The 25245-nt window shown below is 34.4% G+C and overlaps 1 protein-coding gene across 2 annotated transcripts in view; it reads right to left on the reverse strand.

Annotated features, from left to right (window-relative positions):
• LOC118184262 (integral membrane protein GPR180) overlaps nucleotides 1–25245 on the reverse strand; it is a 91706-nt gene that overhangs the window by 38580 nt on the left and 27881 nt on the right. For both annotated transcript variants that reach the window (XM_085823354.1, XM_085823353.1), the window contains exon 2: nucleotides 22726–22900. In XM_085823354.1, coding sequence (XP_085679480.1) covers nucleotides 22726–22900 — 175 coding nt within the window. The remainder of the gene's footprint in view (nucleotides 1–22725; nucleotides 22901–25245) is intronic.

A 25245-nucleotide genomic window follows, 5' to 3' on the forward strand; every position in this document is an offset into this window, starting at 1 on the left:
CGCAATAACGAACTCTGACGTATTTTTCCTTCAGCATGAATGTATTTTTCTTGGCATTCTGCCAAATACAGATCCCATCAGTTTGGGTACAAATACTTGTTGGATAGTTTTTAAGTAAGAAGGGAGCAGAAAATTTTTGAAAATGTCTCTAAACGGCACAGAAGCTATACATTTCTTACCTTTAATTTATTTTTGAGTTATGGTTTCATTTCATGCATTTTTCTTAACTGGTATGTCATATATCAGGACTTAGGTTGAGTTTTTGCATCTATACGGCCCACGACGATGTCACGCGCAATTTAATTTATTGCGGCATTTACGCTGATGCGGCGTTTCTGTGTAATTTTAATTTTTTTCCCGCCATTTTTCTCGAGTGCGGCGTTTACGCTGATGCGGCCTTTCTTCCGGAAATTACGGTAATACTTACTGGAAAAAACAATTCTGTTACATGCCTGAAGCTTTCTTTACTTCTAGTCTCTTCCTACATTTAAACATTTGTCATATCTAGTCACGAGCTTCAGAATTCCCATGTTATACTCTTCTGCCACCACTTCATTAAGGTATGTTTTCACTGCATTCTCCAACTCTTCATCAGTTCCAAAACATTTACCACCCAGAAATTCAGCTTAAAAAAAGGTGGAAATCGCTAGAAGCATGATCTGGAATATGGGGTGGATGATTAAAGTAATTCTTGAATTACAGCAGCAGTGTGAGGGTGGGCATTGTCATGGAGAAGCACAACTCCTCCAGAGAGCATTCCTCACCTCCTGTTTTGAATGGCTCAGCATAGGTTCCTTCAAGTCTCACAATAAAAATTTGCATTGATCATAGTCCCTCTTGGCATGAAATCCATCAAAAGAACATTTTTACGATCCCAAATATGGTTGCCCCGACCTTTTGTATTGAAAGAGTCTGTTTGAATGTTCTCTTTTCTTTTTTTGAGATGAGGGATAATGCCACTCAATGAATGGCGCTTGCTCTCTGGGACAATGCGACACACTAAAATCTCATCTCCAATCAAGAAAGACCCCTCCATCTGTGTGATATCCTGTCAAGAATGACAGTGCTGAGCTTTAAGTTCAGTGAACACCTGTCTTAAAGAACTGGCGGCAGAATAGTGTAAAATGGGAATTTTGAAGCTCATGAACAGATATGACAAATGTTTAAATGACAGTAGTGATTATATACAGAAGTGAAGGAAGCTTCATGTACATTACAGATTATTATTATTATTATTATTATTATTATTATTTTTAAGTTCATCAATTTTTTTCAATGAACAAAGTTTTCATTAACTTGAAACTGTTTAAGAAGCATGCAAATTTTTTAAAAAATAAAAAAAGGTCCCTCCCCACCCCCAAAAAAGGGTAAGAAAAGTTTTATTTTTATTTTTAGTTATTTATGGCCAGAATATCCACTATGGTGTCAGTGTTTCCACTCATAAATTTACTGTGAGCAATCAGTATTACCTATGACTGCAATACTGAGATAATATTTATTTCTGGTAAAATAAATCAATAAAATGCATAAAAACAATACCATTATTTTCTTGATATTTAAGGAATTAAAAGATATTTTTTTTTAAATACTCTTCAAATGAGTAGTTAGCATATCTGGCTAGCAACTCATCAAATATAATTGAATACTTTGCATCAACAATTTTTTGAATATTTTAAATACATTTATCATCTTTAAAATTATGAATAGTTAGAACAGAACTTTTCATTGAAATTATTTTATTGCAAAGAATGATTTGCTAATATTTATTTGCCAATATTTATTTTGTAACACACAAGTGTTAAAAACCAAGAAAAATAATATATTAGGAAAAAGATTTGGAGAATATGTTTCAATATTTAGTACACAATGTATGCAAATAAATTTCAAAAGTAAAAGTGTCTGAATACAAATGTGAGCCACTGTATTTCTGAAAAAGTTTATCCTATCCAAAGTTATCAGAATCTGCACCAGTTCGAATACACAAGGAAATATATCGTTGGCATGACAGAAACATACTGCTAGCTGCATGTGTCAGGAGAAGTAATTATGAACACAATGGGAAACAAAGTTTCTAATGATTTAAATGACAACAGCCAATGCAATTAGACATAGAAATCACATACCCAAAGAGCAATAATGGCTTCTAAATTAGTGCTTTTTTGCTAGGTAACATATGCCCTGAATTTTCTTGAGTTTTTGTTATTATTTTAATAAACTTGATTTAGGATGTGTTATTTATTTCAAATCACAGTTTACACTTGATTTCTTTATAAATGTTACTCCCTCTGCCCCATAATAATAGTATCAAGTCACTATTTAAATAGGAATTACTGGTGAATGCAGCTGTAAGTTATACTGTACCACAAAATGGTGAAGCCTTCAATCAAAATCAATGTTTCAAGACATCTGTCATTTGTTTTGACACATTTTTCAATTTTTAGGTTAACCTAATTATAATGAATTATAACTATTTTTCTAATTTTATCTACTGATCAAAACCAGTTGCTTTATTTCAGGTGAATATCAATATACTGTAAAAGTAAGATGGAAGAAAGAGAGTTTTCAAGCAAAGATTGAGTTATGATTGTCAACTTCTTGACAAATCAAAAGAAAAATGAAAAGTTGCAGAAAGGTGTAATTACATTAGCTGTAAAAGAATTTAAATGCAATAGAATGGGAGTTATAGACATAAATGCAGTGATTATGGAGAAAAACTTTAGACATATTCTTCTTAGCAAAAGAGACACCACAGAAACAGTACACATATTATGATAATATTTCCCCTGAAATAGATAATATATTTCTGTCACTTCAGCAAATTATGCTCGAAGCAATGAAGAACTATGGCTCCAATAATTTTAAACTTGTGCATATACGGCAAGCAAAGCTTCGCAGCCAAGGGATCCCACCTACAAGTTTAAAATGCAGTAACGAAAATTACTGAAAAATCCAGAAACTATTTGGACAATATTCTTAATTTAATCTAATTTTTTGATACTAAATGTTGTGTTGCATATTTTCTTTCCCTACTATTATTATGTGACAAATTAAATTCATTAACTGCTACTATTATTATGGAACAGACAGTAATTTTTTTCTGTAATTACTTCATTTGCTATCATTTACTAAATCTTTTAAACTATTTTTTGTGTGTTTAGTGGAATTACTATATTTTAATTTCTGAATTTAATTAAGTCTAAAAAATAAATAAATAAATAATAAAATAAAAAAAAATAATTTAAAAAACAATTAATTCTTTGATGGTATTTCATCATAGTTTTTAATCTCTACATTTAAAAGAACTTTTGACCTTTCATATAGGATTAGCTGGCTCAGGCCCACCATTCAGATACCAAATGTTAAGATTTTGCATGGAGCTACAGGTAGTGAGTTCAAAACCAGCTGAGCTACTTTCTGACTTTTCTGCTGAAAACAAATGTTTTATTGTTTCTGCAATTAACAGAATTCTGCCAATATAAAAGTTATATCATTACATATAATGTATGATAATTAATTTATATTATTTATATACTGTAATTTTGGGTACATAAATCACCCTGGCACATAAGATAATCGACTAAAAAATAAGGAAAGTTCATTGGATAAGTCGTATTGCTGTATACGCTGCAGCAAAGTATTCTGAAATATGGCACTTAATATTGTTGCGTGCGTACGGTTCGTTATGAAATGAATGCACAAGTACGATGAAAAATGAACAAAAATTTATTATTACCACAACAAAAATGCTTAAATTTTCTCAAATTATCATGCAGTATTACAATATCTCCTAGTAGTTATCTTTTAACTACTCAAATGTCCAATAGAATGTAATTCAAAACATCTAAAGAACGCTAATCCGCGAATTTGCTACAATCAACAAGAGCAGTTTTCTAAATAACAACAAACTAAGCAACTACTACAAACTGAGATGTTTTCCTCCTTTAATAAGATTTTAAAATCACGCGCTAGAATTTTCCAGTACTTTCTCGAAATCAAAAAGAGATATTTATTCATTTAATGCACGCGCTCTTGTATTTTCAATTTTCCGGCTTAGCTTTCTTTTAATATTTGTCACGCGCTGCACTGCGCGAGAAATAAAATAATTTAATTTATAATTGGACTAACATTAGCTTTTTAAATACCAAATTCGTAACACTGCCCCCTTCCCAAGGACTGCACATCCCGGGTAGTACAATCCCTGGACAGGAAGCTAAACTTACAACTGTGGCATAAATGCATTAATAAGCATCACATTACAATAATAAACAACATGAACAATAAATACAATAAATAAAACAAATCAAATGCTATCAAATACAAAACAAATACTAAATGCAAATCAAATACTAAATATAAATCAAATCAAATACACATTTAAAAACAAAATGGACCATGGTCTTATACTATTTACAATTATTTACATTATGTACTATGGCCATAGTAATGAGCTAACCTGTCGTAATGAACGACTTTAGGTTTAGAGCTCGAAGACTTACGAATCCGAACCACGACGTCATTCAGCCTGTTTAGAGCTGTGTACGGGCCATCCCAAGGTGACTGTAATTTCGGACAAAGTCCTTTCTGTCGAGTCGGATTCCACAACCACACATTGTCTCCTTTGTGGAATTGATGTTCAGTAGCTCTTGTGTCATATCGGGTCTTCATCTTCTCCGTCGCTAAGTTGACTCGCTCTCGTGCAAAGTTGTACATCACTTCAAACCGGGCCTGGAGATCTTGAATATATTCCTCAGACAAAGAAGGAGCATCCGGAGGGCGGCGAAACAATAGATCACAAGGCAGATGAAGGTCACGACTGAAGAACATCTGTGATGGAGAATAGCCGGTAGTCTCGTGGACAGCACTGCGGTAAGCCAGTAAAAACAGCGATAATTTCTTGTCCCAGTCCTGCTGGTTTCTGGAAACTACTAATGAGAGGTGATTAAGGATGGTTCAATTGAACCTCTCTACCATGCCGTCCGAATGTCGGGGATGTAATGACGTCGTTTGGGTCTTGTCAATGCCGAGTAGTTTGCATAGTTCTTTGATTACTACCGAGGTAAAATTCCTTCCCTGATCGGAATGTAACTGAAGAGGCACTCCGAACCTGGAAATCCAGTGCTGTATCATCACCTCAGCTACTGTAACAGCCTCTTGATCAGGAATAGGATACGCTTCAGGCCACTTGGTGAAGTAATCAACGACGACAACGAGTATGTATTTGTTGCCGTCAGCAGTTCGTGCCAGAGGTCCCAAGATATCAAAGGCGATACGTTCAAAAGGCGCCCCTATGTTGTAACGTTGCAGCTTGCCTCGGCTGCGTCTCTTCGGTCCTTTCCGACCTGCACAGGCATCGCAGGATCGGCACCACTTTTGCACGTCATCCTTTGCATTACTCCAGTAAAAGTGCTCACGAACTCTCTGTAAAGTCTTCATTATTCCAAAGTGACCTCCCGTAGGGCTGTTATGTAGTTCTTTAACTACATCAGGAATACGGGATCTTGGAAGTATCAGCTACCATCAGAATGTCTTCCCATCATCCGATTCGAATTTCCGGTATAAGATGCCGTTTCGAATGTGAAGTGAATCCCAGAGTGCCCAATACTGTTTGGTTGTAGGACTACAGATAAAAATGTCCTGCCAGGTAGGTTTTCTGGTTGATGACTCCATTAAATCAATTATGGGTTTAATGTCACGATCTTCCAGCTGGTCTTTCCTGACTTCATCATCATTCCACGGTTCTCTATCAGCCGATGTTGATGTTGTAATTTGTCTTGCGACCGGAGTCAGCAGCTCGTATTTCGCTTCCAACCTGGAACAATATCGGCAGCTTTCTTGGCAAGTTCTTCTAGACAGGGCGTCGGCATTTCCGTGTGATGATCCCTTACGATGACGGATAATGATGTCATATTCTTGAGTCTCTGTATCCACCTGGCTATATGACCCTCAGGATTCTTGAAATTTAAAAGCCAGGTCAATGATGCATGATCGGTGCGGAGCAGGAATTTTCTGCCGTATAGACAGTGATGGAACTGTTCTGGAGCTTTAACTATGGCGAGCAACTCTTTCCTGGTGATACAACAATTCCTCTCCGGTTTAGACAGGCACTTGCTCCAGTACGCCACTACAGGTTCTTGGCCGTCTATTTCTTGGGACAAAACAGCACCGACATTTTCATTGCTCGCGTTGGTGTCGAGAATAAATGGTCGGTCGAGCTGAGGATACGTCAGGATTGGAGCAGATGTTAAAGCCTCCTTTAAGTTGTTAAATGCATGCTCGCATTCTTTTGTCCACAAGAACTTTTGTTGCTCTCTGTCAGCTTGTGAAGGGGTCTTGCGATGGAAGAAAAGTCCTTCACGAATCTCCTATAGTAGGTGCAAATCCCTAGGAAGCTTCTCAGCTGATGGACATTTTCGGGACGTTTCCAGGATTTAACCGCTGATACCTTTTCAAGATCTGTGCGCACAACTTCTGCAGAGATGACATGTCCCAGGTAAGTCACTTGCTTTCGGAATAATTTGCATTTAGCGGTACTCAGCTTCAGATTGGCTTCTTTCAGTTTCTGAAGCACCTTCCTAAGATTTTCTAAATGTTCTTCAAAACTCTTTCCGACAATGATGATGTCGTCCAGGTATATCAGGCAGGCTTCATAGGAAAGGCCTTTCAAAACAGTCTCCATAAGACGTTCGAATGTTGCCGGCGCATTACACAGTCCAAACGGCATCACCTTGAATTGCCAAAGCCCTTGTCCCGTAGTAAATGCCGTCTTTTCTCGGTCTTCAGGCTGTATTTCTACCTGCCAATACCCACTCTTTAAATCAAGTGTTGAGAACCACTTGCTTCCAGAAAGAGTGTCTAGAATGTCGTCAATTCTAGGAAGAGGGTAACTGTCTTTCTTCGTAACCTCATTCAACCGGCGATAGTCGACGCAAAATCTTGTTGAGCCATCTTTCTTTCTGACTAGGACGATGGGAGATGCCCATGGACTTACTGAAGGCTCGATGACATGGCCTTCTTCCATATCTTTTAACAGTGTTCGCACCTCTTCCTGTTTAGCAAACGGTAGACGTCTTGGATGTTGCTTGATCGGGGGATGATCGCCGGTATCGATTTTATGTTGTGTCAAACTGGTTCGACCCACGTCAGAAGACGAGCGGGAGAAAACAACTTGAAGATCTTTAATGACGCGATCGGCAGCATTCTTCTCTTCATCGTTTAATTGCGCATTCTGAAGTAACTCTGATGTAATGTTTTCTGAAGACACGGATTCTTGGATGTTACTCTTTCTTTCAACGGTGGTTACTGGAGTACATGCTGCAACCACTTCACCTTTCTTAATAATTCTCACCTTCTCAGTTACATTGGCGACTCTCACCGGGATAACCGTTCTGGATAGGTCGACGAGTGTTGAGGCTACTAGTACTCCTTTTGGGCTATTACAGTTATTGGGATATTCTATGACGCCGTAGCGGAAATTTCTGTTTTCGGCTATGGATCCAGGAAGTAAAATTTCTGTTCTTGCCGGAATTGTGATATTGTCTTGTGCTATGATTTTATGGACAGATTTAACTTCTTCATCATTAACTTCAAATAACGCTATGTCCTCAGATCTAAAATGCAATTCGTTATTTTTAAAGTCCAAGGAAAAATTGTATTTCCTTAGAAAGTCCAATCCGAGTATGCAAAAATCAGTGATCTCTGCTACATATGCCATGCGATAGTAAGGGGCACTTCCAAACGTGATGTTAACATTTACTTTTCCATCGATGTCGATCTTCTCACCAGACACAGTCTGGAGGGTAACGCAGGGCGGCGTCCAGATAAGTTTGTTTCCCAGTTGTTGAGCCAAATCTTTTCGGATGATGGTAACGTTGGCTCCTGTATCTATCGTCATATTTCAGGGAACTCCATTAATATGTCCTATTATGAAAAGTCAATTACTGCCGCCTCTCACTGCAGAAATCTGAAACGCTTTAAACTGGGGCTTTTCATTATCTGGCAACCTCCGCCCCGCGAGGTGGCCACCAATTAGTTACCCTGCTGTTTGTTAGAAGCGGTCTTAACATCCGTACCCTGGAGTATTCTGCAGTTTCGTCGTATGTGTCCTTCGGCACCGCAGTTCCAACATTTTAAGGTCAGTTTTTTTTCACTGATATTTCTTCTTAAGTCATTGAGTTGTCTGGTTATATCGTCTAGACGAACAGTAACTTGATCCCTTAGTTCCTGGACATGAGCAGATCTGATTGGGTGGCGGTCTCTACGTGTGGCTTGCTGGGCTGCCTCAAATTTCATGGCATACACTAAAGCGCTTTTCAGATCTTTAACATCCGCCATTCGCTGTGCTTTCTGTATTTCAGGGTCCCGGATGCCATCGATGAAATATTGCAGGGACAGGATTTCCCTTGTTTCTGTCGGGCACTCCGAAAAGGCGTGATGTGACAGCCTTTCAACATCCATGGCGAGCTCTTGAAGTGTTTCGGTGAGCTTCTGTTGACGGGATTTTAATTGGAGCCTGCTGTAGTCTTTTAAACATTTCTCCCCGAAGCGCAGCTCCAAGGTGCCGGACACAGCTTCGAAATCTAACCTTTTGTTTTCGGGAAGAGTTTGAAGGATATCTGCTGCGTCGGCTCTTAAAGAAGCGGCGAGATGACAGGCCTCAGCTTGGGAATCCCATCCATTCGCATCCGCAACGATAGAAAATTGTGTTTTATACACCTGCCAGGAGGTCTTCCCATCATATGTAGATAACTTCAGAGAGGGACGAGCAGGCATGGGTAGAAATTTAAAGCCATCACTATTGTTCCCTGCCGTTGCTACGAATTTCTTTAAAATATCCACTTCTTTGGCTACTGCAGAAATCCTATCATCAATTTGTTGTTCGATTTGATGTTGGACGGCACAAACTCTTCCTTCAATTCGTTCCTCCACAGCAGAAACTTTCTCTTCTACTTGTTCTTTAACAGAAGAGACTCTTTCTTTAATTTCTCCAACCTTACTTTCGACAGAGCCTATTCTACCTTCTATAGCCTCGAATTTGTTTTCTATTACACAGGTAATTTCTCTTTTCATTTCCTCTTGACCTGCTTTCATCTCGTCTTTAACGAATTCCTGTCCTGCTTTCATTTCTTCCTGTCCCGCTTCAATCTTTTCCTGATTAGATTTCATCTCCTCTTTCATTTCTTCTTGACCTGTTTGCATTTCCTCTTTAAATGCAGCAAAGGCTGATATCAGCTGTATTAACTGCTCTTCCATCGCTCTTGTGATTAGCATTCAAACCCCAATCCTGACACCAAAAATTGTTGCGTGCGTACGGGTTCGTCATGAAATGAATGCACAAGTCCGATGAAAAATGAACAAAAATTTATTATTACCACAACAAAAATGCTTAAATTTTCTCAAATTATCATGCAGTATTACAATATCTCACAGTAGTTATCTTTTAACTACTCAAATGTCCAATAGAACGTAATTCAAAACAGCTAAAGAACGCTAATCTGCGAATTCGCTACAATCAACAAGAGCAGTTTTCTAAATAACAACAAACTAAGCAACTACTACAAACTGAGATGTTTTCCTCCTTTTATAAGATTTTAAAATCACGCGCTAGAATTTTCCAGTACTTTCTCAAAATCAAAAAGAGATATTTATTTATTTAATGCACACGCTGTTGTATTTTCAATTTTCCGGCTTAGCTTTCTTTTAATATTCGTCACGCGCTGCACTGTGCGAGAAATAAAATCATTTAATTTATAATTGAACTAACATTAGCTTTTTAAATACCAAATTCGTAACAATATTTATTTATTCGGTAATTCCATTCCATATTGATGTAATGGTCATTTACGATATTTTCAACAATTACAACATAACTATAAAAAGTAATATATAAATAAATAAAAAATTAGCAAACATCTTGTCAAATATGTTCCAATATGTAATTATTGAACTTGTCAAAAATGTTCCAATATGTAAATTAACTAGTCAAACAGAACTTATAATTTATATAAAACTTCCAAACGACTCAGCAGTGTCAGAATTAAATAAATTTAATAAAAAATTACCATCAAAATCACTTTCATCACTCTGTTCTAAGTCACTTCTTCCAGCATCGCTATCATTATTTTCATTTTCTTTTTCAATGATTTCTGATTTAATGACTCAGACTATTGCCACTCTTTATCAACCCAAAAGACAAGCTCCTCATATGAAGCTTTTCTCATTCGTCTGGAATTTGTGAAGGAATGAAATCCGCTTTGCATCCGTTGCTCCATTTGCTTTCGTCGTTCATGCTTGAAAATTCTATTGATGATGAGATCCAGTGGCTGTAAATTTTTTGTAAGCTCATCTGTTATTACTGAAACAGTCAGTGTAATTTTTTTATGCTTTGGATTTTACAGTACGCATTAAATGGAATCACACTGAATCCAGAATGATGAGTCCCTGAGCTTCGAAAAAAAAAAAAGCACATTTTCTTTTTCAATAAATTTCTTTCAGACAATGTAACATTACTTTTTTGCACATCCATCCTTTTTTGTTGGCAAAAATAATGACATCTTCAGAGAAATTTCCTTTCGGAAAATTCTACTTTTCTATTTTGCTTTACAAAATTATCAAAGGGGTTAATTTTGCTCCACTGGCGACACAACCTAGAACACAAGCAAAAGGGGGGGGGCTTTCCATTCCTAGTTGTTACCACAGAAATAGTTTTTTCAACAGGTGAATGAACAAGTGAACTTGGAGGACAATCAAAAATAATGGGCAGTTAGTTCATCCCTCTTAATTCTTTACTCTCTATCCAAATTTTGTATTTTAATTTTCTTAGATGCGTACTCCAAAAAAGCTACCTTTTTTTCAAGCTAGTCTACGGGAAGCTTCTGTCTGTTATTTTTGGTCCTGACAGATAATTTCTTTCATTTCATAAATCTAAAACACCAATTAGATCCACAGTTTTTAATGCCCATTTGTTGAGGATCTGCTTTTGCTTGAAGACCAATTCTAACTGTTGATATTGATAATTGTTTCTCTCTCTGCTCTGATGTCCATTTCTCTAACTTGTTTTCCAAAACAGGCCAGGCTATTATGCCAGTCTGACAAGATCTTTTATTCTTAAGCACTTTTTGTAATTCTTCTTGTTCAGACTTCCACCGCCAAATACATCTCTTGTCAACTTGAAATTCTCTAGTCACAGTGCGATTTCTAATTTCTATCACTTTCTTCACTGCTGAAAACTTAAAACACAGCTGTATAGCTTATTTCTTTGAGCAGAAGGCACAGTAAAAATAATTTTTAAAATTTAACAAGCATGGAAGGTAAAGTAAACACTGCAACAAGCAAGCAAGCAAGCAATAAGCAAGTCACAAAGCAGTGACACACATGTAAGAACTTGGTGAAGTAAAAGATCCCGTAGCACATTTAAAAAAAAAAAAAAAAAAAAAAAAAAAAAAAAAATCAGAATATCAGAAAATGCAAACAAAACCATGGAGTTCATGTATCATGGTGTCTTTACACCAAGTGCTACCTACCATAGTTAGGCCAGTTTCACGCAAGTTCGAATTTGTTGCACTGCCTTAGAAAAACCTAAGTGCTCATATCAGGCCAGAATATTACAGCAAATTTTACATTAACTCACTTATGCCTAACTTATGATATAAACTAGAAGTTTTAAAGATGGAGGAAAGATAAAATTCCTTCAGATATGCCGCAGATCTAAATTTTGAACTTTTAAACATGTACATGCTGTGGTTTATCTACCCAAAATTATGGTACATTACAATTAAAAATGTTTAAATCTAGATACTCATTTGTGTTCCGAGTGGAATTAAGTTGTAGGGTATCTTATGTTAATTAACCAGTTATAATAATTTCAGTCTTTAATATAATTTTTCCTTTCTGCATTCCTCACCAGAACGCAAATTAGTTGTGAGTATTTAAGCTGAAGTTTTTGGTTTTGAGACAGAGAGTGTTTCTGGCATCGCATGAGCACCAAGTGGTAAGTTCCTGCCAGCTCTAACAGTTGTAATTATTCAGTTTTGCAGTTTCGCACAACCAACACTTTAAATACGATGCACAAGTAGTATTATTCAGCCAACTTCTAGTACAGTATTTAACTGTGTAGTCCTTAACTACTGTTCAAAGTTTAACTTAAATTTGACTGTTCTATTTATTTACAACTTAACTAATTCAAAATTTTCAATTGAAAATATAACATCTGTGTGTCTGTGGGTAACAACAATTTCCTTCAAAGTGAAATCTGGAAGTGTTTTAAGAAATTGGAATTCATTAGTAAATAAGTAACAGTTGTCACTATAATAAAAAAATTGTTTCCTTATTTTTAAACTGCAGGAAACCCTTTATGATCCCAGATTTGTGTAACGTGATTTTTCATGTATGCATTATGTTAACTGTATCTATTTAATTTGTCCAACGCTAGAATTTCATTCATACGCAATGATCACACTCCCATAGCAATGCACTCTATAAAAGACACCATCTGCTTGTGCATCTGGCATTTTGGAACTAATTCAATATAAGGCACTTCAAAGAAATAATTATACGCATCTGCTTGTGCGTCTGGCATTTTGGAACTAATTCAATATAAGGCACTTCAAAGAAATAATTATACGCATGTGGGAACACGTGAATTCATCAAAACTGAATAATTTGGCATCAGCTTGGGTCAGAACATGTCAACAATTTTTAAGGATTTTTTTGGAAAGAAAATATAGCAACAGAAATTGTACAAATTGCAAAAGCAATTGAAGCTGAAGGATTTTCAAATATGGAAGAAGGAGAAGTCAAAGGTATTATCAAGAATGATGACTGAGAAATAAAGAATTAAGAACTGGATGATCTTACTGTACAAATCGACAGTAAAAATGGAGATAGTAAAGAACATAAAATGCCTTTAATGTACAAATTAAATAAACTGTTAAAAAAAGGCACAAGAATTGTCTGATTTTGCTATAGAGACTGACCAAAATGAAGAAGAGAATGCTTTATGAAAGGCATTGAAAAACTTACTGCAAAACTTCTAAAGAGTAGCATCAATCATTGTCCCAAACAAAAATCAACAGCTTTAAAACAACTAATTATATTATGTACCTACTTATTTAAGAAGTAATAAAAATCTTTAAATTAACATTCATTTCATTTCCTTCTTTTAATTATAACAATATTTACTTTTTTTTTTAATTATACAAACATTCTTTGAATTATACCCAACACATTTTTTCTATAAAAAGTTAATACTATTACAGAACACGATTCTGCAATGTGTACATGTATTGATGATATAACCACCACGTTCAGCTAAGATTCAGAGTAATCCCTGATAAACCGTTGAATTTAGATTTTGGTCAAACTGTTTATAGATGATAATGCAGCAATTTTTTTAATCACATTGTTTATAATTGATAATGTAATGATGATGTAAAATGAATTTAAAAATGTTATATGTAAATATATTAAACATGTTGTAGTGAAAGTAGAAATTTTAAATGTCAGTTTTGAAGTACTTTAAAATTAAACTTGTACAAAAGGCAAATTTTGGTCAAAGTGCAAGTAAAAAATGTTGTAAAAATGAATGATTAGAATGAGTGTGTTTAACATTAGGCTCTCCAGCCAACACTTAAAAGTTTAAATCAAGCTCTCGTTTAGCACATTAGGATAGTTTTGTGTTTAGAGTGTTTTCTAAGGTCTAGAAAGTCAAGTTTTAACAAATGATAGATGATGTTTAGTGGTAGCGTGTATTCACGGTAACACAATGACATGCTCAGTTCAGTCAGAACAAATCCCTGGAGAGTGTGGGCGAATGAGGAGTTTGAATATGCATGAATGAAGAGTGTTTAAGAGCCAAAGAAATATCAATAAAGAGTAATTATAAGGAATTGGAAATTTTTGTAAAAGATACGATTTCCTTCCAGACAATTTGGAAGGACTAAGATCTAAAAACCATGATCAAATGCAAGAAGAAGCAGACGGTTTTCGAGTCTGAATTGTAAAAATTTGTAAATTTTTATCTTAGTTTTAGTCTAGCTTTACATCTTTGTGTAAAGTTGGCCGTTAGAGTTTAAAACTGTAAACTCTTAAACAAGGTCGTTTTGAGACCTTATTCTTCAAGTATTTAAATGAGTATTTAAATGTCTGGCAGAGAAAGCTGTAAGGTTTATCCTAAGTTTTTAAGTTATCTTTAGTTAAAGCTACTTTCCTGTCTCTCCTAATTTCAGCTTACAATTTCCTTCAAGAGTGTGTTTTTAGAATCGAGGTTAATGCAAATGAGGAAGAGCAGTACTTAAGTTGAAGTTTCACTAACTTCATTAGAGAGCCAGACATTCTGACTAGCATGTGTTCTCCATTTGGCTACACTCTCTCTAAGTTATAACTACGCTCGGCCGTATTTCAGGCCCTTGATAGCTTCGCCAGTTAGTTAACATTTAGGGGCCAACCCCTCAGAATTTTAAAGCTTCCTTATAAAAAGAAGAAGCTCCTTAGAAATAGCTTCGGCTATATCTTTATAGTTAAGCATTAGTTAAGTTTGATTTCTTAGTACTCTTGAGTTCAAGGCCAAGTGGAGGCTTTTCTGTATGCTCTAAGACAGGAGCCGACTGTAAATTCTTATTTTGAGAAATAAAGGGTAATTAGCCCTTCTTGAGTTTTCATTTCTGTTTCCTGAGCTAAAGCGATTATTTGCTTACCAGTTCTCGAGGTTCCAAACACTTAGCTGTAAGAGAAACGGTTGGAACCCCACACAAAAAAACATTAGAGAATAGCATAAACATGCATTGCACATGCTGTTTTCCTGTCTATATATATATATTCATTTAAAAAGATATCAGAAAATTGAACAAATTGTGCCATCGGTGTACAAAATTCATCATTTATGGAATACAGTTTTATGGAATGAGAATTTTTAAATTCTCTACTTTAGAGCAAAATGCTGTATTTCTAAAGAAATGCGATGCTTTCTTTTTCATCAGCCAACAAATTCCACAGTTCCACCCTGATTTTCCTTCCTTATATACATATATTCAAATACAACAAAAACAAACACTGAATAGAAAAATAACCACCGATTTGGAAGGTAAAAATCTCTCTTGTCTGCTTCACTAGCACATATATGGATTGCCATATAAATACATTTTAGTGATGTTGGGGTTGTGCATTTTTGGGAACACATGGCTATTCTGGCATTGCTTCATGAATACTTTTCAAGGGATACTGATAATCAGAAAAGTACAGGAATTTTTAACCTAATTTCTGTTTTTTTCTGGAATTTATTAAAAAAAAAACTTTTTGGTATCATTTCAGTTTTGTTCTAAATACGTTAAAGCGATCACGAGAGAAATCAGCTACTTGTACCACAAAACAGTTCAAATATCTGAAGCTATAATGTGAATGCACTCTTGTTATAACAGTAAGGTAAGAAACTAGATTAGACTATAAGGTCACTTTCCATCTTCAGGACATAAGAACTCATAATGTTGCAATTTCCTCTAAGCCTAGGTGGCGACATGAGCGAGAATACACCTCAGGATTGCTCCAATGATGACCAAAATATGATAAGAACATGGATCTACTCCCTCCTAAGGGCAAATGATGAACTACTGCCATGTCATCACAACCCAAAGTGCTACAACAGGTGTAATCAGGCAAGTTCACACGCTAGGGTTGCAGCCAAACAAAGCAAAAATTAATCACATAAATGCATGGGGCTTGTAACAACATGGACTCAACCACAATCTCATCGATATTGCTATCTCACCTTATATTGCATTAAAAATGCTTGAGGCAAGAGTGTAGTGATTTACAGAACCATTCATATATGCTCACACCCTAAAACAGTTCAAATACCTGAATCTAATACATGGATACACCTTTACAATAACACTAAGGTATTAAACTGACATGAAGCCAATGCATGAAGGTATTCAAAGGTCGTTTATCATCTCCAAAGACACCGAGACCTCGTGATGCTGCACTTCCTATCTGTGCTAACGGATGGTGATACAAACAAACAACAAACTGAGAAACACACACATGCATACCACCTTGGGATCCCCACAATACTATTAAGAAAAAGGAAAACTATTGGGCATTTTTTGGCAAATTTTTGGGCATTGCTCGGAAATATAATTTTAAAGTCATCATATCATTACATCCAAGTCTCCCTTATTTTTCTTGCTTCCATGTAAATCTCTCTAATTTTTTTTTTTTTTTTTCTAATTACCCTTGCTGGAAGGAGCTACTTCTAAGAAATTATGTTTATTAAGTCTTTTATAAATGCTATTTCGCCCCTTTTTTTACAGATAATTTAAAGGAAAAAAAAACATAAATGATTAATTTTTAAAATCATTTGCAATGGAATCTACTGCATCCTTTTTAATTGTTTCCCATCTCATAATTTCATACAAAATTTTCTCACCACTTCATTTTAAACATTGATTTTCTTGATTTTATTATGGTACTTAATATTACAGTTTGTTATTGGACTTTAAAATTCTATCATCTAAAAACGTATCCGTAAAACGTATCAGTTAATCCATATTAAAGATTTAAAATTTTTAAAGGTTATAAAACAGTCTTCAGACTTTTTTAAAACAATAATAAGAATAAATTAGTGAAGTTACTTTCAGGAATTCACTTTGAAACCAGCCGTGCTATAATAAGCTTTTATTTAATTTTCTCATGGTATTTGTCTCTATGGTCAAAACCTCAACATTGACTTTTAAACTATTTCCTGATATGCTACTGAGCTCAAATTTTGCACACACACTCATTATAAATGACTTTACAATGTGGTCAATTGATTTTCTCAAAATTCATTAAATTACATCCCTGAAACTTCAGAAATTCGTCTGATCAACAAATCCTCATAAAATTTTTAACTGTGAGAAAGATGGCCGTATGGAATAAATAAAGCATTTCCATTTTGGATAGAGAGAAGTGCAATTATTTTCTAAAATGAGCAAAAGACAGCTAGATTTTCAATATGCTTTTAATACTGAAAAGTTGATTCTTTATTATCTGTGCTGTACTACACTTACTAACAGAATATTTTCTAATATGAACAGGTCTTGTCAATGAAGAAATCTACATTAAGTGTTGAGACCACAAAAGCTAAGTTAGTTGTGAGATAAAACTGTGTCCTGGAATATGACAAGTGTTAAAAGACAAAATTTTGGTGTATAATTTCATCAGGAAGGTATTCAATGCAATGGTGCGATGCATGCAAAATATAGTCTATTTTTAAACACTATTTAAACTAATACAGTACAAAAATAACATTAAACTCGTAATGCGGACTCATCAGGACTTCGGCGATTCCAGATTAAGGGTTTTTCCGGATCATCAATTTAAATCTGATAAGATGGCACGCAGAAATTGTACAATAAAAAATATGAAACCATCATTTATGAAATAAAGAGCAATTATGATCTAAAGGGTATCGAAATTTACAAAAAAAAAAAAAAAAAAAAAAAAAGCTTAATATTTATTTGTTCACTTTATTAAACATTTCTTTCAATGTAAGTTGTTTAAGTTGCTTCATTTTTTGTGCTAATACTTTCTCTTTAATTCTATAAGCAGACATAATTTCTTGTTCAGTTACAAAGTTCCACTGTTCAAGTCCTGTAATTGCTGTGTTGAAAATGCCGAATAACTTGTCAATCAAAATTTTTTCGTTTTCAATAACCTGTCACTTTCTTCACTATCGGAAGCAGTATTTTCTGGATCTAGAACCATAGTACAGATTTCCCCATCCGTTAATTCATTGGGGATTGGGGCATTGTCATCGTAATGAAAAACTTCTGTTATATCATCTTCATTTATTACCACATAATTTACTTCTCCACATTTCTTTACAAAATCCAACAACTGGAAAATTTCACCTTTAGTTTGAGATGTCCGAAACCCTTCAAATTCGCGGCTACCATGTTCATCATCCTTACCATGAAATATGGTAGCTGACCATAAATTATGCCAAGCATTTTTTAACGTATCTGGAGACACATCCTCTCACGATCTTGCGATGCTCCACCCAGCAGATTTTATCCTAAAATATTTCAAAAATTCTTGAATAGCCTTGCCATTGCTCAAGAGATTTGACATAGATTTTAACCTATTCAAGACGGGCGTCCTATACACGCATTCCATAAGAACATCTCTTACAGCCGGATGTCACTTCCACGCATCACTAGAGATTGCATTCACAGGACGGGTGATGCGTATACGCATTTTTAAGCTGGAATGTTTTTCTGAAGGCCACTAGATGGCATCCTATGTCCAATACTTTTGAAATGAACACAGTTTTAGGTTCCTGACCTTGAGTTTGATATATATTGCCTGACTTGAAAGTATTTTACTCATCAGCTGTTGCAAGGGTGGGGGGAGGGAAAGCGTCAACAGAGGTGGGCTCTTTAAATCACTGCGTGCTAATGAAAACATTCTTGTGTCTGATTTATATCGAATTCCTTTTTTTATTCTACTTTTTCCCTCTACAATGTATGGTCTTTTAGGGCTACTGTGTGGAGTTCTGTTACGTTTTGCATTGTCTTCAGATATATTACCGTTTCTTCACTTTTTATTAAGGAAAGCCTCACCTTCAGTCTATTATTGCGGGAAGGCACTATTTATCAGAGGAAGAATACCCTTGTATGGTTAGTGAACCATTCACTAATGCAAATGAAAGTGATGATTCTTTTTCTAAAGAGTTAGAAAGTGATACTTTTTCTAAGAGTTAGAAAGTGATACTTCTCCGTGCCTCCAGATTTACCACACTCAGTTCTCATTTTAAATTTTGTTACTTCTTACTGTAAATAGTCTTTATTACATTGTTTTATTAATTTTAAACTTTACTGATGGATTTTATCAATTAAAACTTTGGAATAATTTGAACAGCACTTCCGAAAATTATTTTACAATATAAGGAATTTTTGAAATATATTTTCATGTAAAATAAAAAAAAAAAAGTTATTAAGTACTAATTTTAACATATATAAGAGCTCAAGTAATAATCTAAAATGATACTAAAAATTATGATGCTAGAAGTGAAACTTTTTTTTTTTTTTTTCCTGATTTTTTTTTTATAAAATTACTCTCAGTGATGCAAAACCTCCGTCCTGTACGGTGACTGCCTTCAATTCCCTTCTGTCCTGCACGAGCGTCTTAAACAAAGGGGAGAGAACGTCTTAAACAAAGAGCATCTTAAAATTATCTTTCACTAAAACTTTAAGTGAAGTATGCTCCGAACAGTTGTCAACAAACAGGACTATTCTTTGAGTCATCAGGTAAACCACCTGAAATCAAATGTCACCGAGCCTTGGGTATAAAATGATTTTCGAACCAATCTTTCATCAACGCTTGTGTCATCCATACTCTTTCATCTGCACGATATATAATGGAGAAAATCGTTACTTCTTTAAATGCTCGAGGTCGTGCATGTTTTCTGATTACAAAAAGTTTGCACTTGTGCGTTCCTGCAGCATTTGCACACGCTAAAATTGTTAGTCTCGCTTTGGAATCTTTGACACCAGTTGGAGCCTTTTCTGTAGAGGTTACCAAGGTATTTTGAGGTACATATTGCCAGAAAAATTCATCTGCAAATTTTTCAGCAGCTTCAGTACCAGCTGAAGTTTTTTCTCACCTAAAATTTTTAATTGTCTTATACCATGGTGATTTTTAAGTTTGGTTAACCAACCTGTCGAATATGTGCACTCAGTGTTTAAGTTCATTTCTTCATGAAATATTTTGGCTTGAGCCATTAGCATTGGACCCATCAATGGCACGCCCTCGCTGCGACGCTGTCTGACCCACTCAATCACCACTTTGATTGTCACTTTTAGCAGAACGAACCCTTTTTCTGTTATTTATTGCGAGTGAGGTGTGGGAATCCACAAAAAATTCAAAAAAGTCTTTTTTCTTTTTGCTTATGTCATATACAGTTGACTTTTCAACATTGCATAATTTTGAGACGGATATGACTTTATCCATTTTTTGCAGCAATTTCATTTTTTGTTTGATAGACATTGAAACATGCTTTCGCTTTGTAGATCCTTTGGCAGCTACAGAACTGGAAACTCTTTTTGATGTAATCAAAAGTTCAAGCTTAATTTTTATAAAATTGCTCTAACAGTCTGCAAAAAATAATAAGCCGGATCCAATTAGAGCAATCTGTAACATTAACTGAAATGCCTTAAAATCAGTAAAGATAATTTTAGCCTAGCTTATGCCGTCCGTTATACATTAAATGCGAATGCATAAAGCATTAAAAAAAAAAAAAAAATTCTGGCTTTGAGATCCAGATTATAGATCATTCCGGATTTGACATTCGGATTATGGACTTTGTACTGTATATAACTTAAATTGCAGAGAAATAAACTTAACACATTTTAAATTTTTTTTTTAAAAAAAAGTTCTATCATCTTTCTTTGGTACGATCTTTTACAATCTCAATGTCCCATATTTATGAGAGTTATTTTTTAAATATACTAATTATATTTTTAAAAATAAGAAAAATACTGTAAATAACATTAACTATATTTTTGTTCCAAAATCTAAATACTTTCATCTATTTTTCTATATAATTTCCATTTTTGTTCAAACATCTGTTGTACCGTTCAGCATGTAACATTAAAGAAATCTGAGGCCTGTGAAAAAGCCCAATCCATGACTGCCAGTTTTCACTTCTTCATCGTTGTTGAAAAATTGACCAAGGAACTCCTTTAAAAATTAGAACAAGAGAAAATCACTGGGTGCAAGATCTGGACTGCAAGGTGGATAATCCACTTGTTTCCATCCAAAAGACTGAATTAGACATTTTGTTTGTGTAGAAACATGTGGCTTTGTATTGTCATACAGTAACATTACACTGGAAGACAGTGGGTCATACTGCCTGTTTTTTATGGCATGCTGGAGTTTTCTTACGGTCACACAATATGCATAAGAATTGATTATTGTGCTCTCAGCATAAAATTCAATTACAAAATCCATTTCCTGTCACAAAAGAGAGTTGCTATGACAGGGTTCAAAGCCACATTTTAGTTAAAAAAATAAGCACCTATAAGCACTTTTCAAGCATATTTTAAGAAAAAAAATAACTTAACAGAATATGAATTTTTTCATTCTGCATTGTAGGGAAAAAATGCCATACTTTGGAAGAAATGCAAGGTTTCTTTTTTCATCAGCTGACAACTTCACAGTCCCATCACTATTCCTTACAAGGGGAAAAAAAAATACTCAAATGAAACAAAAACAAATACTAATCAAAAAAATAACCGCCAAATCTGAAGGTGTACATCTGCATGTACTGCAATGCATATCACTATTCCTTAAAAGTCCACATCACTATTGCTTATCAGTCCTATCACCATTCCTTACAATAAATCAAAAAAATATACTCAAATGCAAAAAAATGAATACCAATCAGAAAAATAATTGCCAAATCTGAAGGTGGACATCTGCACGTATTGAAATGCATATCTGCTGTATGTCCGGATACCTTGGTAGCCACATAAATACATTCTGGCAATGTCATGGATTGTCACATAATTATTTTGGTCACATAGTGGGTTGCCTCATGAATACTTTTCAGGAAAGGTGTGCTGGTAAACAAAAAGGAATGATATTTTTTCCATACAGTTATTACACTGCTTGTTACATTAAAAAAAAATTCTGAATGAAAAGCACAAATTAATTAAAGCTATAAACATCATGATAAGAATTATTTAATGAGTTTTCTAAGTATTATATAAACGTGATCACAAGTTTCTCTAATAAGAGGCTGCATTTTTATGACTCTTTATAGAATTGCTATATTTCAGAAATTATTAGCCAAAATGAGAATTGCTTAAAAGTAACTATTAAGCAAATGAAAATGCTTATTGTGAAAGTTTAAAATATCCAACTAATAATTTAATTATTTGCTGCCAAGTGAAGGAAAATAGATATAACTTGCCCTCCTAAATAAGATACCTGTTAGTTATGTTAATGAGAAAAAGTAGATGTACTTTTTGACTATCCACATCCTCACTGAAAAGTTATGAAAAAATATTCATAAAGTGTTACAGTATATTGTAAAAATAGTTATGTGGCAATCCATGATGTTGCCAAAAAGTATTTATGTAACAACCCAGGTATTGGAGTAGCACATGCCTGTTTTGGCCAGTGTGAACAGCCAAGGTCTGTTTAGCGATGCTGTACAGATGTCGAGTTTCTGCACTTCTCTGTTGATTTTTAAGCTGTTTTTACAGATCGCTGTGCACAATGAGAGAACAACAACCCAAAAAATTCCAGAAGAATTTTACAAAATACAGATTTTCTTGCATTTTAAATTTTGTTGACTGATTGGTCTTTTATAGAATTCTTATAAAAGCACAATGTCATTTTCAAAATATGTTTCTTAGTACATCATCATTTTAAATATGGCTTTTTTTTCCCAAAAAAATCAGTCACCAGAAAGATATAATTAAAACTATTTCTACTGCAATTGAATGGTTTTTCCTCTCTGCATGTAAATCTTCCTGTGTTAATTTCATAAATATTGCAAAAAAGAAAAAAAAAAAGTTTCTTATAAGCTTGTATGCTTGTTTTGCTAAGATATATTACAATCAAAGCAAAACAAGCATTAAGTACAAAACAGAAAAATCAATCCATAAAAATTTTATGATTATCTATTAGCATCAATGCTAGTTAATAATAAATCTATTTATTTACGAATATTGACAAATAACTCACTTGTTGATCAAAAGACAACTGAAATTCAAAAGGATTTCTGTGTGGGCCATATGGATTGCCATTAGCTAACCAGATGTCATAGTCAATATTCAAATTTTCAGCAGATGATTCTTTCCAAGTACAGTTATTGTCAGCACCTTCACGATAACAAGCGACAAGACTTATATACCAAAACCTGAAAAAGGATAGATATTTAATTGTTATATCATTAAAAAATTATAAATTAATTATAGTAATGACATCTAAAATGACACTACTCATCAGAAAAAGTTTTACTGTTTTATTAAAAAAAGTTAGATAGCATTAATAATAATTAACTAAACTCAACTAGAAATTAATAAGAATTATTAGGTACTTAATAAGGCTGTAACTAGAAACTTGAGACAACAGGCAACAGATAATAGTGGAGTCTTCACTTTATTGCTTCTCCCAAACTTATCCACTTTTTTTTTCTTGTTATCAATGATCATATTCATAATAATTACAGTTTCATAGCATGTAGCAATTTTTGGCCATGTAAATTTGTTGCCAAAACTATCTCCATCTTGGTGATATCTTACCAATTTAGCAAGAGAGCCATTTACCTCAATGTTATATAGACTTATCTCTGTAATCTTATTTTTCCAGCAGAGCTTCATCTCTTTCAAGCACTTCATGTTACATTACATACAAAAATATTACAATTTCATATATGATTTCACTAAACTAATTTACATGTATATAAAATTTAAAACATTCATTATAGCATTCAAGATTTTCTAAACTTAAGTGCCAGGTTAATGATGCATGTGCAAAGCAAGAATTTTCTGCCGTAGAGTAAATGGTGGAAATGTTTTATGAATTTAACTATGGTAAGCAACTCTTTCCTGGTGATACAGTAATTCTTCTCTGGATTAGAAAGACATTTGCTCCATATGTCATAACATGTTCTTGACCATTTATTTTTTGGGACAAAACTGCACTAAAATTCTCATTGCTCGCATCTGTGTCAGAAATAAACAGTTTGCTGGGCTGAGAATATATCAGAATTGTCACAGATATTAAAGCCTCCTTAGTTTGTTCAATGCGTCTTCATACTGGTCCACAAAAATGTTTGTTTTCTCTCTGTCAGGTTGTGAAGATGTCTTGTGACGGAAGAGAAAACCTACTCAAATCCCATAGTAGGTGCAAAGCCCCTGGAAACCTCTTAGCTAATTTATTTTTACCAAAAGAAACACTTTACAATTCTGGAACGTACCACAAAAATACTCATACGGCTCTTCTCAGTATCACAGTGCAATCAGTAGTTCCACTTCAAATAACTAAAAATGTTAAACACACTGCAATGCAAAGCACATTTAAAAAGGTGAAGCTCCTACAGAGATCTCTCAATACTCAACTTAACTAAACAACTGAGAATGGATGCTCTCTTCAGGCTTCCACAGTTTTCTACTGGCCACCAAGAAATCTCTATTATCTTCCACTTCTTGAAATTACTGGAATGCATTTATGATAAAGTTATATAGAAGGGTTGGATACAGTTACATGCAGGAATCCTTTACAGTTATTTAATTAACATACCAATTACAGTTGTATAGAAATAGGGCCATAATATTGCCAAATGATCACTAAGTCTGGCGACTTATACCAAATTCGGCCACAAAAATTAGTCACCAAAATCATCGCCAACTTGGCGATAGCTCTCCAATTTAGTGAGATAGCCATTTACCTCACTAACTTGCACTTGTAATCTTATTTTCCCGGCAGAGTTTCAACTCGTTCAAGCATTCCATGTTACGTTAAACAAAAAACATCGTTGCATGCATACGGGTTCATAATAGACTGAATGCACACAGTCCTGATGATAGGTTTATAAAATTTACTTTATCAAAAGAAACACTTCAGAGTTGCAAAAATTTCCACAGATATATCATACAGGTGTTCACAGTAACATAGAATATAATCAGTAGTTACACTTCAAATTATTACAAACATGACACAATGGAATGTTAAGTGCATCTAAAAGGTGAAGCTTTCACAGATATCTCAATACTCTGAACTTGTTTTAAACTAACAACTCACAACTGAGAAACTGATGCTCTCTCCAGTCTTATATAAATTTTCACCCAGCTGCCAAGATATTTCTAGTACTTTTTGCATCTCAAAATTACTGGAAGGCATATGAGGGTCAGATACGGTCACAGTTGCATATGAAATCAATTACAATTATTCATTTACAATACCTATTAGGATGATACAGGGACCAGAAAAAAATGTTGCCAGTTTGCCTACTTCTCACCAAATTTAGCGACAAACTTAATCACAAAAACCACTGCCAGCTTGGCGATATCTCACCAATTTAATAAGATAGCCATGTACTCAATGTTAAGTAGACTTGACCCGGCATTCTTATTTTTCTGGCAGAGCATCGTTTCTCTCAGATTTTCACGTTAAATTATAGAAAAAATAAATAATTTCATGTATAACTTAACTAAAATCATCTATCTATGTACAAAATTTGTAACATTACTAGAATTTCAT

Source organism: Stegodyphus dumicola, chromosome 9, assembly GCF_044657685.1.
Source record: "Stegodyphus dumicola isolate Sdum_Otavi_A_Nest chromosome 9, ASM4465768v1".
NCBI classification, from domain to species: domain Eukaryota; kingdom Metazoa; phylum Arthropoda; class Arachnida; order Araneae; family Eresidae; genus Stegodyphus; species Stegodyphus dumicola.